Below are 17,562 nucleotides of genomic sequence, written 5' to 3' on the forward strand. Positions count from 1 at the left end.
AGGTATTTTTCTTATGCATTCACATTATAGGCCACTGACTTGCTCATCTGCTCAATCATTCTACAAACATTTATTGAGTGTCTGCTATGCACCAGGTCCTGTGCTGTGTGCTGGGGACACCGGAGTGAGAAAAACAGCCGATCCATCCCTACCCTCAAGGAGCATCTTGTTAAGTGGTAGAGACAGACACCCATCAAATAATCACATAGATAAATATGAACTTAGAGTCCTAGGAAGTGCTGTGAAGGCAAGGTCTGTAGCACCAGGAAAGCACAGAAGAAGCAGCCTAGACTGACCCCCTGCGCCTGCCCAAGCCCCTGAGATCAGCATTTCCTTCCATCTCGCTGCTCAGCCAGAGACCCCAGGAACCCTCCTGGGACGCCTGCCACAGCACGGCCTGATAAGCAGTGCAGAGGTCGGCGCCTGCTCCTTTCAGCCCTCGTAGCCAGCCCCTCAGCACGTCCTGCATCTCCACTTCCAGAACAGAGCCAGAGCCTGACCACTGCTCGTCACTTGGCACCATCCTCCCTCCTCTGGATTATGCAGTGCCCTCCTCACAGGGCTGTCTGCTTCCACTTTTGCCCTGTGGCGTCTGTCTTCCACACAGCAGCAGAAGGATCCTCTCAGGCCATCAGATTGCCTCACAGCCTGGCCCTCAGCTTTCCAGTACCCAGCTGTCTCACCCAGATGAACCTATTGCCTGTTTCTTGGCACCACAGAGTCTGTCTCTGTCTTACACTCCCCGCCTCATCTACTGACTCTCCCTGTTCTCCCTCAGCTCCAGCCTCGTATCCCTCTTCCCGGCACACATCAGCATGCACCTGCCTCAGGACCTTTACACTCACCCTTCCCCCTGCCTCAGATGGTCTTCCCCCAATGTCCTCACAGCTGCTCCCTTCCTGCGTGAAGAGTTCTGCTCCTGAGTGAGTGAGTGTCCTCCTGCCCATCAGGAGCCTCTCCCCCTCTCTCTGTCTCCTTGCCCTCCTTTGCTTTTCTCCCCAGCACCACCTGACAATGCATTGCATATTTGGTTTTTTTGAGATCCTTTCTCCCTCACTGGCACATGATCTCCATGAGGGCGGGCACTCTTCTGCCTTGTTCCCAGCTGTATCCCCAGAGTTTGGCACAATGCACTGCACATAGTAGGCAGGCAGTAAACCTGGGCAGTGTTCGTGAGGGGGTGGCGTGTCAAGGAAAGCTGCTCTGCGCTGAGAGCTGAAGGACGAGGAAGGTGGCCCAGGTGGAGAGGGGAGAGATGCCGGGCAGCAGAGAGCATGCGCACGTCTGCCTGTGGGCAGGGGTGGGGCACAGACGAGGCCCCACGGAAAGGCCACTGTGGCCACAGCCTGTGAACGAGAGCAAGCATGGCGTGAGCTGTGGCTAAGGAGGTCTGCAGGGGTCACCATGGGGGCCTGAGCGGCCAGCCTGAGGATGTGGCCTTGAGCTTGTGAGATGGAGGGAAGCCGCGTGATCAGACAGGCGTGCAGACAGGTTCCTGAGCAGCCCTGCTTGACAGTGGCCTGTGTCCCTGTGCCCCACATGACAGCACGTTGTTCCCTCCCAGTTGGAGACCCTCTCAGTAACAAATTCAGAAGATGATGCAGTGAACATGGAGCAATGTGGCATAGCCTTCCCAAAGTCCAGAATTGACAACCTGTGACAGTTGGCTTTGGAGCACTGTGAAAGAACATTCCTCAGTTTCACCCAACGATGATAAGACCAAGAAGCAGCTGTGAGGAGCTGCTGTCCTAACCTTCAGCCGTCACCGTGGGAGGAGTTGTCCAGAGGAGCGTGATGTGGAGAATGGAGCAGGGCGCAGATGACTTGTGACCAGCGTACTCAGGGCCTTGGTGGCCGCTGTAGGGGCCTCCCTAGATTTCTGAGCAAGAAGGAAGCTTGTCAGAGTGCGTTCTGAGGTTCAGATGGCTCTCTTGGGCTCTGAACTTCAGACTCCGCTCCCTTATGATTCCCGTGCAGGACTCTGGGCACAAACATAATATCGCCCATCTCCAGGTGTTGGAGCCACCAAGCCAAACCTACAGACTCCTTTAGGAGCTGCGTCTGAGGTTCCTTCCCTTTTTTCCACAGCCACAGAAACTGGAAGGTCCCTAGTACTGTCTGAGATTCTTCCTGACACCATTCCCCAGCTCAAGGGGGATGAGACCAACCCTCAGAAGAGAAGTGGGGACTCCAGTTTCCTTGGAGCCACCAGCAAGCCTGACTTCCTGTTTCTCTTTGTATTTCTGCCTCAGATATTCTCCCAGGAGTACATCAACCTCTTGCTGTCCATGTATTTCTTCGTGCTGGGAATCCTGGCCCTGTCCCACACCATCAGGTCAGAAGGCATCTCTGCAACGTTTGAAGCAGCTCTCTCGGGAGCCAGGACAGGGTCTTGGATGAGAACATGACCTTTGGCGTCATTCAGAGCCAGGTTTGAATCCTGGCTGTAAAACCCAAGGGAATCTTTCCCCGGTGTCACGCTGTGGGTGACCTAGAACGAAAACCATACCCTCTCTGGGCCACAGTTTCCTTACAAGAAGTGATAGGAGTATCCGACTGGAAAGTTATCTGCGAACAGCAGTGTCATTATTACCCATCTCAGTACTGAGATAAGTCATGCCAGTGTGCCCTGCTAGGTGCCGTAGCCTGCCGCGCCGAGCACTAGGCAAGGCTTCTCACACGCGGGCTTGCTTCATGAGAGACGGGCGGTAGAGTGAGAGGTGAGGGTGCAGGCTCTGGAATTTGACTACCTGACTTTGAATCCACACTCGGCCACTTAATAGCCCTGTGACTTTGGGCCAGTTACTTAATCTCTCTGGTCTCAATTTCATCACCTGAATGTGGAGGAAAATGACAGTACCTTCCTTGTGGGTCCTAGGGAAAGCTTTCAGCACGGTGCATGGCACTGAGTGTGTTCAGTGACTGTTAACTGTTGCTGTTTTCGTTGTTGCTGTTATTGCATTAACCTGCCAGATAACCTTATAAGGTTAACTTTTGCTTTTAATCTAGTTTTACATTCGGAAACTGAAGCTCAGAGAGGTTAAGAAATTTGCTAGGATCACACTGCCGATAAGCAGCAAAGCCAAGATTCAGACCCAGGTCTATGTGGCCCCAGAGCCCATCCTCTTCCCACCGCCCCCCCTGCTCAGATTGCCACATGTTCTGTCAGTTTAGTGGGGACAAAGAGTCTAGGCTTGTGATGCTCAGGCGGGGCTGCTGTTGGTGCTTTGGACAGACCAGTTCTCTATGCATTGTAAACGTTTGAGATCCTTAGCCCTGCTTACCAAATGGGACTTGTGCCCCCAGCCCATCCCTTACCTTACAGTGACAGAAGCATCCCAGCCTACTTCCATCTGGCCCGTTGAGGCGGGTCAGCCTCAGGCTGAGAACCCCTGACGGACCATGAGGCAGCCAGCAGACCAGGGAAAGTTCCCGGAAGGAAGGAATACAACTTGAACAGAGCTTTGAAGAGGAGGAAACCTGGAAGAGGCACGAAGGAGGGAGAGGCCAGGCCAGGAGCTGGGAGGTCTGTGCATGCTGAGGGCACAGTCGAGATCCTCCCAGAGCAGTCAGAGAGAAAGCTAGAGAGAAAGAGCAGGGTCTGCTCACAGATAGACCGGAAAGCCACCTGCTCTCGTCATGCTGGCGGGACATGGTAGTCAAGAGTGTGGGCTCGAGAGGCAGGCAGCCCTGGACCCAAGGCCTGGCTCTGCTGCTCTGTACTTTATGTAGTTACTCAAGCTCTCTGAGCATCAGTGTCCAGCAATAAAGAGGAGATACTGTGAGCGCCTCCTTGCGGGGGTGTGGACAGGATCAAATGAGCCACGTCTGTAACCCGTCTAGAGCACAGTGTCGTGAGTTGAGTGGCTGGCCCGAGGTCACACAGCTGGGACTTGAACTCTGGTCTTTCGACTGAGTTCAGTGTTGTCTTCAACTACGGCCACCCTTCACTCACAAAATCTTGTTCTGGTCACCTTGGGAGAATTCTAATCCAGCCCCCCATCCTAAAAAATGAAGACCCAGAGAACTTGAGTGACGTGAACTTGGCAGACCCCGTCGCCCTTCATCGAAGGACAGACCTCTCCTTTCCTGATGGAACCAGGGTGGGGTGAGTTGGGCAGTCACTTCCAGACACTGGCCTCTCCTTTTCCATGGTGATTAGGAACCCCCCAACTCTAGCCCATCCCACCCCAGCATGTATGAGGGGCTTGAGACCCCCTACTCCTCCCCACAGCCCAGCCCCCACCTCAGAGCAGGAGAACCCCATATATTTTGAACATGTCAGGCCACTGTTAGGCCATGTACCGAGGAATTGATAATTTCAACAACCCTGCAAGAGAAGCGAGATCTCCATCCAGCTGCCCAAGCAGGGTGTTTTGAACCTGCATCATTTTGACACCAAAGACTTTTTTTTCCTTTTAGAACAGTAACTGAGGAACATTGTCCCAAATTTCTCGTGGATTAGCCGAGAAACAGTTGTCTGTCTTTTAACAATTCATTATTTTTACTGACAGAAATTATCAACAGAAAACAGAACCAACGACAACCAAAACTGCACATGGTAAAATTCATTAATGACTAAAAATTACCAGAAGAATCACTTTCTTGATAAAGTTTAGAGCATGAAATTTGACCTGGGGAGATTAGACCTTATAAAAATAATGGATGCCCATGGGCAGAAGGGGTCCTCACCCTATGAGGTCAGAGCTGTCTTCTGAAAAATTTGATGTGGACCGAAAACTATGAGATAAAAGAAATCTTTATTGTAAAATTTACGTGGAAAAGAACTGAATTGGATGAAAATAATCTTAGCAAAGGGGGAGCGTAATTTAATCATGCCATTTAGAAAGTTTGTCCAAGAGTTAAATTTAGTTTTTGTCTTCAATCAAAAGTAGTTAAGAGTTTTCTTAACTGCTTTCTCAGAGAAAGACTACAGTGTTGGTGGAATTTTGATGAGCCGTTTGTATCTACAAACTCAGATCTTCCTCGGGATCCAAAGAGGATCCTGAAGGTTTCAGATGGAAATTGAGGCTCAGGGGTTGTGTGACCACCAGGGTTCACAGCTGGTAGGGGCAGAGTGAGGTTTTGAGCCCAGGTCTGACTCCACGGCCAGTTTTGGCAGAAGTGAAGGGGAAGAGAGAGCTTAAAGAGGGTGGGCTGGCTGCCCTGTCCCTGGGGGCGAGGACTGCGGAGGAGAGGAGAGGCCTGCCGAAGGGCTGCAGGAGCGGGCCCAGGCGGGCGGAGGTTCTCCTGGGATTCCTTGCACGCCAACCACCCTCCCCGGCCCGCCTCGGGCTTCTCTGGGAAGAAACCACAGCTTGGGGCGTTGGGGAAGGGCAGAGACCACAGCCTGCCTCACCTTGTACAGTCGCCAAGACCCAAGCCCGTGCCAGAATCCTTCCTGCCAAGGGAGCCTTGGCGTAATTCTATCACCTCTGAGCTCACAACCCCCCAGCTGACCTTTAGAGGACAAAAGACCCGTAAGGCCAAAATCTGCCACTCCGGGAGGAGGAGGCCATGTCACCAGTTTCACTGACCCTTGCTTCCACCCCCCGGGAGAAGGGCTCCAGGATGTGGTTTCCCAGCAGGAAGCAGTGACCTTTAGTTTTGACGTGAGCCATCCAGGGCTGGAAAGAGTCCCTGCCTGCTACGAAAGGCTGCATTCAGAGGCGCTCCGAGGTGTTTGCCAGCTGCCGCCGGGCACGGGCCTGTCGTGGGTGGGGTGAAGGTGTGAGATGGAGCCCTGCCCTTGAGTTCGGGCTCACCCCAGCCAGGCTGCTTGACTCTCGCCGTGTGTCATCCAGCAGCCGCTCTTTTCTCAGGATAACACACATCAGTCTAGAGACTTCCTACTTGAAGTTGAAGCTGCAGTTAAGCTTACAGGGTGCCAAGCATTCATTTAATCCTCTTAATAGCCTTATGAGAAAGATGTTACAGTGTTCCAAATGAGGAAATAGTTGCCAAGTAACTTTCCCAAGGTCACACAGCTAATAAGTGGCAGAGCCTAGATTTGAACCCAAGAAGTCTGGCTCCAGAGTCCATGCTCTTAACCACTGCACTGTGGTGGCTGAGAAGCTAATAGAATCAAGCTCCTAAGGACGAAGCCAGGATGGTGTGATGGCCTTAGCTCCACAGGCCTTCTCCCCACCTCTGCACATGCACTCTGGCTTCAGACTCCCCCAAAAGGGACTCAGTAAGCTGAGGTGCAAGTAGCTCCCCGCCTCATCCACCCTGGCTTCTGCCTCTCACCTCCTCAGAGCCGTGCTCTGGAAGGCCGCTCCCAGTTCCATCCTGTGGCTGCCACGTCACTCTCACAAAGCCCTCTCATCATTCATGCCACAGCCCTGTAGCCTGAGGGCTTGGCACTTGACAGATGGGGAAGCTGAGGCCCAGAGATGGTTCTTGAATCCACACCTTCTTCCCCTAAGCCCCAAGGTCTTAGAGAGCTCCCTTTTCCCTGCCTTTACCCTGTGCCCCGGTACCTCTGGGCCTGCCTCCATTTACCTACCGCTGGGAGCATCATCCTGACTCTGCCAACCTCGTTAGTCATTGTCAGTCTGAGCTGGTGTGTCCAAATGCTTTTGAGCTTGGGTGCTGGACATCCATTGGTGACGATAGAAGCCCACAGTTCTTATGTCTGTGTTGTGGGTCCAGTGCTAGGCTAAGCTGCTCCCCTACCTTCACAGCAACCCTCTGAGACAGGTGATGTTGTCATCCCCACATACAGCTGAGGAGACTGAGCCACTGGAGTGGCCCACCCAGGGCCACACGGCTGGTATGTCGCAGAGCAGGTTTCAGGGCTGGGCCACCCAGGCTTGTAGCCACTCCACAATACTGCCGCCCCCAGGACTAGGTTGGGCCAAGAGGCCCTGATTTGATAATCTTGCTCTGAAGATGATCCAGGAAAGAAAGTCTGTTCCTTGCCTGGCCAGGAAGTAGAGTATGCTGGGTGATCAGAGAGATGCTTCCAGAGATGAGGCCATCCTGAGCAACAGGGCCTTGTGGAAGGAGTGAACGGGAGGAGAGGGTGCTCCTGCCCTGGCGGCTCTGATTCATCTAGCTGATCGAGTCCAGCGAGGTTGTAAAATTCTCAGCCGTGACGTGGAGTGGGGTGACCCTCAGGTCGTCTGACTTAATAAGTCGGGAGAGAGTCCAGGAGTATGCGTGCTTGACAAGGACTCAGACAGACGGGGCATGAGCCAGACTTTGGAGTCCATTGCTCTCCTGAAAACTGTTTTGTGAAAGTCTGCTCTGCTTTGTGTTTCTTGGATGATAACCGAGAGGTGGTACGGAAGCACTAGGAGTCCAGTGACCAGGGTTCAAGTCTCAGCTCAGATACTGGCTCCCTGTGTGAGCCTGGGCAGTCACTTACCTCCGAGGGTCTCTGTTTCCACATCTGTAAAATGGGTCCAAGAACACCTACCTGTCAGGGCAGCTGTGAGGATGTGGGGAGAAAACAGCTGTAAATAGTGCCTCGCGTCCAATGTGAGGTGGTGCCGGGGCTGTGGTTGCCTGTAGGGGTTCGGTTTGCCTCGTGTCCAGCGTGGGGTGGTGCAGGGGCCATGGTTGCCCATAGGGGCTCGGTTTGCCTCATGTCCAGCGTGGGGTGGTGCTGGGGCCGTGGTTGCCCGTCGGGGCTCAGTTTGCCTCCTGTCCAGCGTGGGATGGTGCTTGGGCTGGGGTTGCCCATGGGGGCTCGATTTGCTTCGTGTCCAGCGTGGGGTGGTGCTGGGGCCGTGGTTGCCCGTGGGGGCTAAGTTTGCCTCCTGTCCAGCATGGGATGGTGCTTGGGCCGTGGTTGCCCGTGGGGGCTCAGTTTGCCTTGTGTCCAGCGTGGGGTGGTCCTGGGGCTGTGGTTGCCCATGGGGGCTCAGTTCACCACCCTGCTTTGTGTTTCCTTCTAGCCCCTTCATGAATAAGTTTTTTCCAGTCAACTTCCCAAATCGACAGTACCAGCTGCTCTTCACACAGGGCTCTGGGGAGAACAAAGAAGGTCAGTGCTGCCCGCCTTCCCCTGCCTTGGGTGTGCCTTGGGTGTCTTCCCCCACCGCTCCCCTTTGTCCCTCTGATATTGGGGCTCTCCGGTAAAGCACATGATGGAAGAGTGCACTCTGGAATCACAGTGCCTGGGTTCACACCCCAGCTCTGCCGCCACCCAGACATGGGACTCTGGGTGAACGTCTTTACCTCTCTGAGCCTTGGGTGTTTTCATTTCTGTTTTGCTTTTTCATCTGTAAAATGGACACTAGAATCTCATCCCTCCCTTTGGGCACATTGTTAGGACTGCAAGTCAGTGATGAGTGGAAAGCATCTGGACGCTGCCTCGCTCATAGTGAGCTCTCAGTGAAAGCTGGCCGTCGTAGCTGTTTTCATCGTGTGTATTTTTAATATGATTACTTCCCCACCTAAGATTTGAAACGGGTTCCATGGCTTTTGTAAAAAGTGAAAACCAGAGGGCCTCGGGGAAAGCCCAGGCTGTGGGGGTTAGTTAGGGTATGGGTCAAATGCTGTATCAGGATTATCAATGGCTTGACCAAATGGAAGGGATTTCTCTCTTGTGTAAAAGTCTGAGCTTGGGAATGTCACGCTCATTGTGAAGGTGCCTAGCACATTCTGCCTGTCCCTAGAGAGTGGCAATTTTATACACATCTCTTTTTACATCTCTAGTGCGTCTGTGCCCAATAAATGATTGTTGACAGTTAAAAAAAAAAAGATTAAACTTGCACCCCAGAGTCTTCGGGGTCCCACGCACCGTCTGCCTCATGCTCTGTACACTCTGGGGGACCCTTGGGTGCTCCATCTCTCCACAGTCCCGGCAGAGGGAGTAGGAGCCCTGTGTCACAGGCCCGTTTAGCTGCAGAGGAAGCTGGGAAATGTGGCCATGAGCTAGTTGGCCTCGTGTCCATTTAAAAATCATCAGAGTGCTGTTGCCACTAAGGAGAGAACAGAAATCGGGGCCAGGGGCTGGCCCGGTAGCGCAGCAGTTAAGGTCGCACGTTCCGCTTCTCAGTGGCACGGGGTTCACCAGTTCGGATCCTGGGTGCAGACATGGCACCGCTTGGCATGCCATGCTGTGGTAGGCGTCCCGCATATAAAGTAGAGGAAGATGGGCACGGATGTGAGCTCAGGGCCAGGCTTCCTCAGCAAAAAAAAGGAGGACTGACAGTAGTTAGCTCAGGGCTAATCTTCCTCAAAAAAAAAAAAAAGAAATCGGGGCTAACCAGCAATCTGCTACACTCTGGAATCTAAAACAAATAGCTGTGCTCTGTGACCCTGGGCCAGCTCCACCACCTCTCTGGGCTTCCTGATTAGGAGATTTGGAAGTGATGGAGAATGGGTCTAGCATCAGAGCCCCCAACAAGAGCAGCCTCAGGGACTCCCTCCTGCTTTTTCTCCAGGCCTCCGTCTCTTACCTTCTTCCTCCTCTGCCAGCTTTGTAGGGCTGCCAGCAACCTTCTTGATTCCTTTGGGGGCAGAACAGAAAGATTCCTGAATGAACTGGTGCCTTGCTAAAGACGTGGGCTCGGTGGCGACTGGCACTGATTGAGCAGCAGCTGTGTGCCAGGCACTGTGCTGAGTGCTTTGTAAGGGCCCTCTCACTTGCTCTGCACAGCAGGCCTGTCAGGGCTGTGCTGGGATTCCGCTTTTACAGATGAGAAAACAAGCTCAGAGAGGGAGCTACCTCCCCCAAGGTCACCCAGCTACAAATTTAGAGCCTGTGCTTCCGGCGCCATGGACCCCTCCCACTGAGCCCGCGCCAGGCCTGTGTTCTCTCTGGGCCTCCGGTCCCTGCGATAGGACCTTGGAGGGGCTGGGGATGGATCCAGTGAGCACCCTCGGCCTGTGGGCCTGCGACAGTGCCCACAGCCATGCCGTCCTCCGTCCAGGGGCTGACAGGTGGGAGGGGCAGCCCCGCCCTGGGGAGTGGACTTACCCGGCCTCTCTGCCTAGAGATCATCAATTATGAGTTTGACACCAAGGACCTGGTGTGCCTGGGCCTGAGCAGCATCGTTGGCGTCTGGTACCTGCTGAGGAAGGTGAGTAGCCAGGGCCTGGGCCAGGGTGGGGGCAGGCACTGGAGGGGACTGGCCAGGGGCAGGGAGGCACAGCTGGCTGATCGCACTCCCGCCTTTCCCAGCACTGGATTGCCAACAACCTCTTCGGCCTGGCCTTCTCCCTTAATGGGGTGGAGCTCCTGCACCTGAACAACGTCAGCACTGGCTGCATCCTGCTGGGCGGGCTCTTTATCTATGACGTCTTCTGGGTGAGTTGGGCAGGGACACAAAGGATGTCTGGCTGCTGGCCAGCCTCGCCTTCCTACTCCTGTCTCTCCAGCCCAAGCGGCAGTCAGCTGGCGGGGTGACTGCTGGGGCCTGGAAGCAAGGACCCCAGAGCAGGTCATGTCCCAGCCCAGGTGCCCACATCCATGAAACTTCCTTGGAGCCCACCCTGTGCCCGGTGCCTTCCAGCCACCCTCAAGTCTTCCTCACGGTGGCCCTAGCAGGGGTCTTACTTACCCCGTGTCTCCCCAGCCAGCAAACTGAGACAAAGAGTAGTTCGGGCAGGGATGGTTAATGCTAATGCATGGGCCCAGCCGGGGCACTGATCTGTGAGGACCGACGCTGCTTTTGACAGTATGTCTGGCTGCACACCAGCCCTGGGCTAAAGGACCTGCCACCTCATTCAGACAGGCATCACTGAGGGATCAAGGTCAGCCTGACTCAGGCACCCTTTTCCAGACCTCAGGTAGCCTCTTCTCCCCCTAAGTGAGTGATGCTGAAGGACTTTATCTGTTGGGAGGGGCTGGGCCCTGAACAAACATAGGGTGCCAGCCTCGGCCTTTTCCCACTCCTTTGAATTGCCCCTCTGTTGCCCAGAACCAGGAGCCCCCCCACGAAGTGTCCATATGAGCAGTATCTGTGGCCACCTGATCTCTACTTTACACCTGCCCTGGAGCCCCGCCCAGCTCCCTGCCCCACGCCCTGCAGATCTCAGGTGGCAGCACGACAAAGAGGCCAGGGACAGCCATTCTTTCCCACCGGCCCTCGCCTCCCTCCAGACTCCTCTCTTCTCCTTCTAGGTATTTGGCACCAACGTGATGGTGACAGTGGCCAAGTCCTTTGAGGCACCAATAAAACGTAAGTGAGGGAGCCCCTCTGCCCCCACCCCAGGGGCCCTTCCCCTCCTGGTTCCTGTTTTCATCACTGCTCCACACGCACCTCTTCTCACTGATTGATCTGGCTGTGTTCACACGCAGCCGGCTTCTGCCCAGGCCTCCGGCGGCTTGGTCACAGGGCAGTGTGCTGTGGGCTGAGCCAGGAGGGAAGCAAACACAGAGCAGGGGTGTCTAAGCTGGCTTCTGGCAGGGCATGCAGGGCTCTCTAGGAGAGGAGCCAAGACCTGGAGCCCCCGCACGGGATCCTTTCAGCACCTAGTTACCAGGTGCTGTCTGTCCCACACCTCTCTCACTACCCTGGTTCCTATCTTTAGTGTATCCATGGTTTATAAAGATTAGACAATCCAGGGGCCGGCCCAGTGGCGCAGCAGTTAAGTTCACACGTTCCGCTTCTCAGCGGCCCTGGGTTCACTGGTTTGGATCCTGGGTGCGGACAAGGCACCACTTGGCACGCCATGCTGTGGTAGGCGTTCCAGGTATAAAGTAGAGGAAGATGGGCACAATGTTAGCTCAGGTCCAGGCTTCCTCAGCAAAAAAGAGGACTGGGAGTAGTTAGCTCAGGGCTAATCTTCCTCAAAAAAAAGATAATCCAGCTACAAGCATCCTTGAACACAGAGAACTTTGTTTCTCATACCTCAGCAAGCCCAGTGGTAGGGTGTCTCAGGTTGGGTTAATGACCCTCAATGGAGTCACCAAGTGCCAAGGTTACTTCAGTCCTCGCCCCACAGATCTCAGCATGTCCGCCCATGCCTTAAGCTCATCCCTTTGTGGTCCGAGGATGACTGCCACAGTTCGTAGCATTGACTCCTCGCACAGCCACGTCCAGAGGTGGAAAGGGGGAACTCTGTCTTGCTTGCATCAGAGGGATATTTTTCCCCAGATGCCCCCTGCAGCCTCCCTCATATTTCATTGGCCAGAATTGGGTCACAGGCCCAAATCCAAACCAGTCCTCAACAAGGGGGGCCTGAAAAGCATGACTAACTTAGAGTTTAAGCCTTAGACCAATCAAGAATCACCGCCTGTGATCACAAGACCAAAGAGGAGGACAGAGTCAGTCATGGTGGCAAGGCAGGGGGCAGGGGGAGGTCTTGTTGGGAAGGCGAGCACCCTGGGAAGTGGTGGCTCACGGCAGTGGACATCAGGGTGAGGTTGGCCTCGCAGAGTCGGGAATAGCTGTCTTTCTCACAGTCTGATTCTCCACTGCAGCAGGCCAGTCTTCCCCGTGAGCTGGAGAGAGGCTCATGGCCACACACTACTCCTAAATGCTATGGTCCCACCTCAGTGACCCAGGGCAAAACAAGCCTCTCCCAGCTTTAAAGCTGTGTGGCCTGGCCTGGCCCAAGAGCCAGGCACTCGCACTGGGGAGATGGAGGATCATGATGGACAGGCCTGAGTTGCTGCCCTCTCCAGTGCCTGGGGGCAGCGTTTGACTTTGCCAATTCCCCTCAGTTCCAAGGGTGTAAGGTGAGGGCAGTTCTCCAGAGCAAGAGAACAGGTGCTGGGCAAGCCAGAACAGCAGCTCTCCCCCACGTGCTGAGATGGATGAACTCAGCCAAGGTGTCAGGAGAGCTCTCCTGGGCCATGAAGGATGAACGCGTGTTTACCAAGCCCAGGGGTGGTAAGGATGTTTGAAAGAGCGAGTACAGCTTTAGTAAAGGGCTGGAGGCAGGAGAATGCATGGAGGCCCTGGGAGCACAGACTCGGGGAGGGAGTGCGGCTGAGTCTAGGGGAGCAGCAGGGAAGAGGCCAGATTTGGGGACGCCAAGGATTCATGCCGAGGAGCCTGGAAACTGCCCGCTGGGCAGTGGATGAGCCATTGGAAGGCTCTGAACAGGGAATTGACAGTCATATTTGGTTTCTGGTGCCTGGAGTCTGGCTTTCTAGCTTGGGGAGAAGGCTCGTTGCCTTCTGCTAAGCATGGTGCTCAGAGGCAGCCTAGCAGAGTGGTTAAGTGCACATATGCTGAAGTCTGACTGCCTGGATTTGAATACCAGATAGGACACTTGCTGGCTGTGGGTCCTCAGGGAAGAGACTTCACCTGAGCCCTGGTTTCCACATCTGCTGCTCGGAATTGAATGGCACGGGGATTGGGAGGCTCGAATGAGGAGATCTGTAAATCCTGTGACTGTGCATTCAAGGCAGGAAGGGGTGCGCAGGGAAGGGCATCTGTGCGCTATAGGGAAGCACAGGCTTGCCTAGCATCCCCGGTGTATCTCTCTTTACATATCACTGGCCAGAGCTGGGTCACATGACCACCCCTAGTGGCAAGAGAAGTGAGGAATTCAGGAACGGGGATTGTCCCGCTTGTCTTAGCCTTACACCACGCGTGATCCGTCACGGGGGAGGCTGCCCCACACGGAGTCAAGACTGGGTTAGTAAAGAAGGCGTGGGGTAGCAGTTAACAAGGTGTGCACATCTCTGATCCTCTCCGCAATCCTGGGGTCGGTTCTGTTGTTCTACCCCTTTCACAGGAGAGAAAACCAGGGCACAGAGCAGTTAAGTAACCTGTGCAAAGCCACACTGCAGAGCCTGGGTTCAGACCCACGCAGTCTGACCCTCAGGCCCACACCTGACTGCTCTTCTGCTCGCAAGGCCCTACGGGTGAAATCCAGTTACAGCTGCCTCTCGCTGTAACCGCACGCTGAGGGGGACATTTCGCCCAGTCTTTGTTTATCCAGACAAGCTGCAGCAGGATTTCTGAGAGGGCTTGAAGCAAGGAATTTGTAGGTGTGTGGCTTTTTCTCCCTCAGCACATCCAGAAAGAGCCTATTGCCCAGGCTCCGCCTGCCTCAGGGCAAGGGCCACCATCCGTCCTGACCCGGGTTGTAGTAGGATGGAAAGCCTGGTAGAGGCCAGCACTGCGTGGGCCCTTTTATCTCTTTTTTTTTTAAAGATTAGCACCTGAGATAACTGTTGCCAATCTTCCTTTTTTTCTTTTTCCTTTTTTTTTTGCCTTCTTCTCACCAAAGCCCCCCCCCAGTACATAGTTGTATATTCTTAGTTGTGGGTCCTTCTAGTTGTGGCATGTGGGACACCACCTCAGCATGGCTTGATGAGCGGTGCCATGTCCACACCCAGGATCCGAACCAGCAACACCCTGGGCCGCCAAAGCGGAGCGGGTGAACTTAACCACTCGGCCACGGGGCTGGCCCCCTTTTATCTCTTTTGTATCCTGGGCTCTAGGGTTGATCCCATCTATCCAAAGGGTTCCATGGCTTTCAAAGGTCAGTGAAACTGTATGGGATGTGAGTTATGGCTCAGTAAAGGTATTCAACCTTTGTCCTAGATGCTCCCAGATTCTCCCCGCTCTAACCAGCTGTCATTCCAGATGCAGACATTGCCCTTCAGTCTGTCGCCTCCCCCCGCCTCCCCGCCCCATCTCCCCACACAGTTTCACACAGCAGCAGTGGGGGCCCCGGAGTCAAAGTCAGAGGGGCTTTCACCAACTCCTTGTTTCCCTGCCTCCCCCCGCAGTGGTGTTTCCCCAGGACCTGCTGGAGAAGGGCCTCGAAGCAGACAACTTCGCCATGCTAGGACTCGGAGATGTCGTCATTCCAGGTGACCAGGCTGGGTGGGAGCCACAGTGTAAGGAGCGGAGGGTCTTTTCCCTGGAGCAGGGAGGAGTACCGTGAAACAGACAGCCTTACCTATCAGGAAAGAGAGGGGGAAAGGGTTAGGCCAGGTGATTCCACACCCCCAGCCCTGGGTCAGCCCAGGGTCTGGTGGAGGAGTCCACCTCAACACACCTTATAGAGGGATAGCAGTGAGCAAGCCTGTCCTCACGGAGCTACTGGTCTGCGTGTACAGATGTCACTCAAGAATTACAAAAGTAAATGTGTATGACAGACTGAAACACACCCTGAAAAAGCACATTCCGTGACAGTCTTAAAGGAAGCTGACCCCTCTCACACACCTACACTTGTCTACACCCCTTCCCAATGTGTATAAGAATTACAGATGTGCTAGAACTGCCTGATCCCCATGGTCTCCCCTCCCCCGTGCAGGGAGAACATGCAGGGTGTGTGTGGACCCGGGGGCACCGTGGGTGTGGGCTCCTGCGTCCACACCCCTAGAGGGATCTGTGGCACACACCTGCTCGCCTGCACAAGCTGGCCTTTGAGCCCATTATCTACATGTGGGTGCTAGTCAGTACCTGTAGCTATGGGCACAGGTGCCCTGTCTGCGGGCCTGAGTGTGGGTGTCTGTGGCCTGGCCTTGCCATGGGGCACCAGCAGTCTACTACTACCAGTCAGGAGACTAAGGGCAAAGCTGAGCTGCCAGTCTGAGGACCACCGGGTGGCTGCGGCTTAGATGCTGTGTGTCTGCAGACCTGGACCTGGGACCAGGGCAGTGGACATCCAAAGGGCATGCTTGTTCCCCAGCCAAGAGTCAGAGGGTTAGGAGCACCCCAGTGCTGGCTTAGAGAAGAACATTTGGAACAGATTAAAAGCAGCTTGTTTTCCAGCATAGGAAGCAGTTGTGATAAGCCAGGAAGGTGCGGGCACTTCCGTTGTGGCCCTTTCGTGTGGGGTGAAGCAGAGGCTCTCTCTGCCCCAGGACGGGGCCTTAGTAAATTCACGCAGGAGTAAGCACGGGGCCAGGACTCAGACCAGGTGTGTCTGACTGCAGAAGAGGTCTCCCTGTCAGAACTGCTCTCACAGCAGTGACGACAAGAAGATGAGAATCGCAGCAGCCCGTGTTTCTCCCGCACCTGCTGTGTGCCAGGCACTACACTAGGTCTTCTTATACTTGTCTGTGCTGCTCCTAGCAGCGCAGTGACATAGAGGCTATTTCCATTTCACAGATGAGGAAACTGAGGGTCAAAGAGACTTGCCTGAGGCCTCGGGGACCTGGGGGCGTGATCTTGAGCCCAGATGGCTCCATGACTTGCAGTGCTGTGATGCAAGGAGACCTTCCCCCGGGGGAGGTGGCTCCATCAGATGGAGGAAGTAGAGTCCAGGGAAGCATTTGGCTCACTCTGCAGGGCATGGTCTGTCACAGGCCCGCACACTGATTTCCCCGCGTCCTTGATGGCCCTAGTTCTCGGCTTGGGGCTCCACAGGGCGTCTCTCATATCTGTATATAGCTATATGTGTCCACGTCTTTCAGCAGTCACAGTGAGTGTACAGTGATCACAGCCTCACAGAGCCTCGGTGACGCTGTTCAGAGGAGAATGGGTTTGGGGCATTGTTTTGAGGACCAGATGGAGTATTAGGAGTGAAAGCTCTTCGCGGAGCCCTGACCCCTGGATTAGTTGAGCAGTTGTAGAATTCAGCCGCCAGGGGGCACTGAGGCCCCAGCTTTGTTTCCACAAAGGCAGCATTTGTCTGCTCTCTCTGTCCAACTCGCTACTCACACCGTCTCCACTAAGATTAATCCTGTGTGCCACTTGGTGCTTCCGGTCAGCACAGAATGTGAGAGCCTACTGTCAACTAAGGGAGGTTCAGCCCTTACCCTTTCTGAGCCCAGACACAGACGGATTTGATGTATGCAACACACAGAGACTAGAGGCTGTGTCTCTGGGATTTTTAGGCTTCTGGGGCATCTGTGGGGGGTTTTGAAGTGTAAATAGGAGTGCAGTGGGTGGACTAAGTTAACTATTCTCCTGAGCTCCTTCAGGGCCTCCTACTCTTTCCCTCCAACCAGGCAGCTGCCCTGGGGGTCTTTTCCAAAATCTGTTTAGGTGGCTCTCCTGCTTAGAGCTCTTCCAGTGGGTCCCCTTACTCTCAGGGTGAAGACTCAACTCCTTCTTGTGCCCTGGGGGGCCCTGCACAGCTGGACCATCCCCTGCATCTCCTGCTCTGGGCTGTAACCTTACTGGCTCCTTGACACCTGTCACACCCACTGAGCCCTCTTTGCTCAGGACCTTTGCACATGCTGTTCCTTCTCCCTGGCGAGTGTCCACTTCCTCGAAGAAGCCTTCCTTCCTCCCCCGCCCCAGCCTGCGTCTCATCCCCTGCTGCACCTTCCCCATGACACAGGAAGCACCCTCCACCGTTACAGTGTTACAGTGATTTTTGTTAACGTTCGATCAGCATGTCTGCCCCCTGCGCCACTGGCCCGAGCTATCTGAGAACACAGGTTCTGCTTCCCCTGCATGCCTCCAGTGCCTCGTACTTAGCAGGCATCTGATGAACATTTGGGTGGATGGACCCAGTGTACACAGTATGGTGCTATGAGGTGCCCAGTCAACATGGTCCCAGGCCAAAACAAAATCCTGGGACCTTCTCGTTGTTCTAGGTGGCCTGAAGGTAGAGAATCGGGAATTCTGCTGGCAGTCGGCAGTGGTGACTACACCTTTGGCCCCGCTGATTGCTCCATGACTGGGAACACCAGGTTGGGGACCTAGTTGCATGTTAGTTCACCACCCTGCTCCTCCCTGGCCC

General features: G+C 54.6%; 1 protein-coding gene across 4 annotated transcripts in view; it reads left to right on the top strand.

The window, feature by feature from the left end:
- The window catches only part of HM13 (histocompatibility minor 13), a 40,318-nt gene that overhangs the window by 12,646 nt on the left and 10,110 nt on the right, over positions 1-17,562 (top strand). For all 4 annotated transcript variants that reach the window (XR_289256.4, XM_001499604.5, XM_005604548.4 and 1 more), the window contains exons 3-8: positions 2,253-2,335; positions 7,905-7,993; positions 9,952-10,037; positions 10,139-10,264; positions 11,081-11,138; positions 14,651-14,734. Coding sequence is in view for 3 of the 4 variants with exons in the window: in XM_001499604.5 (XP_001499654.1) it covers positions 2,253-2,335; positions 7,905-7,993; positions 9,952-10,037; positions 10,139-10,264; positions 11,081-11,138; positions 14,651-14,734 (526 nt within the window). In the remaining variant the exon portion in view is untranslated. The remainder of the gene's footprint in view (positions 1-2,252; positions 2,336-7,904; positions 7,994-9,951; positions 10,038-10,138; positions 10,265-11,080; positions 11,139-14,650; positions 14,735-17,562) is intronic.

The sequence above is a fragment of the Equus caballus genome, chromosome 22 (assembly GCF_041296265.1).
Source record: "Equus caballus isolate H_3958 breed thoroughbred chromosome 22, TB-T2T, whole genome shotgun sequence".
Classification (NCBI taxonomy): Eukaryota; Metazoa; Chordata; class Mammalia; order Perissodactyla; family Equidae; genus Equus; species Equus caballus.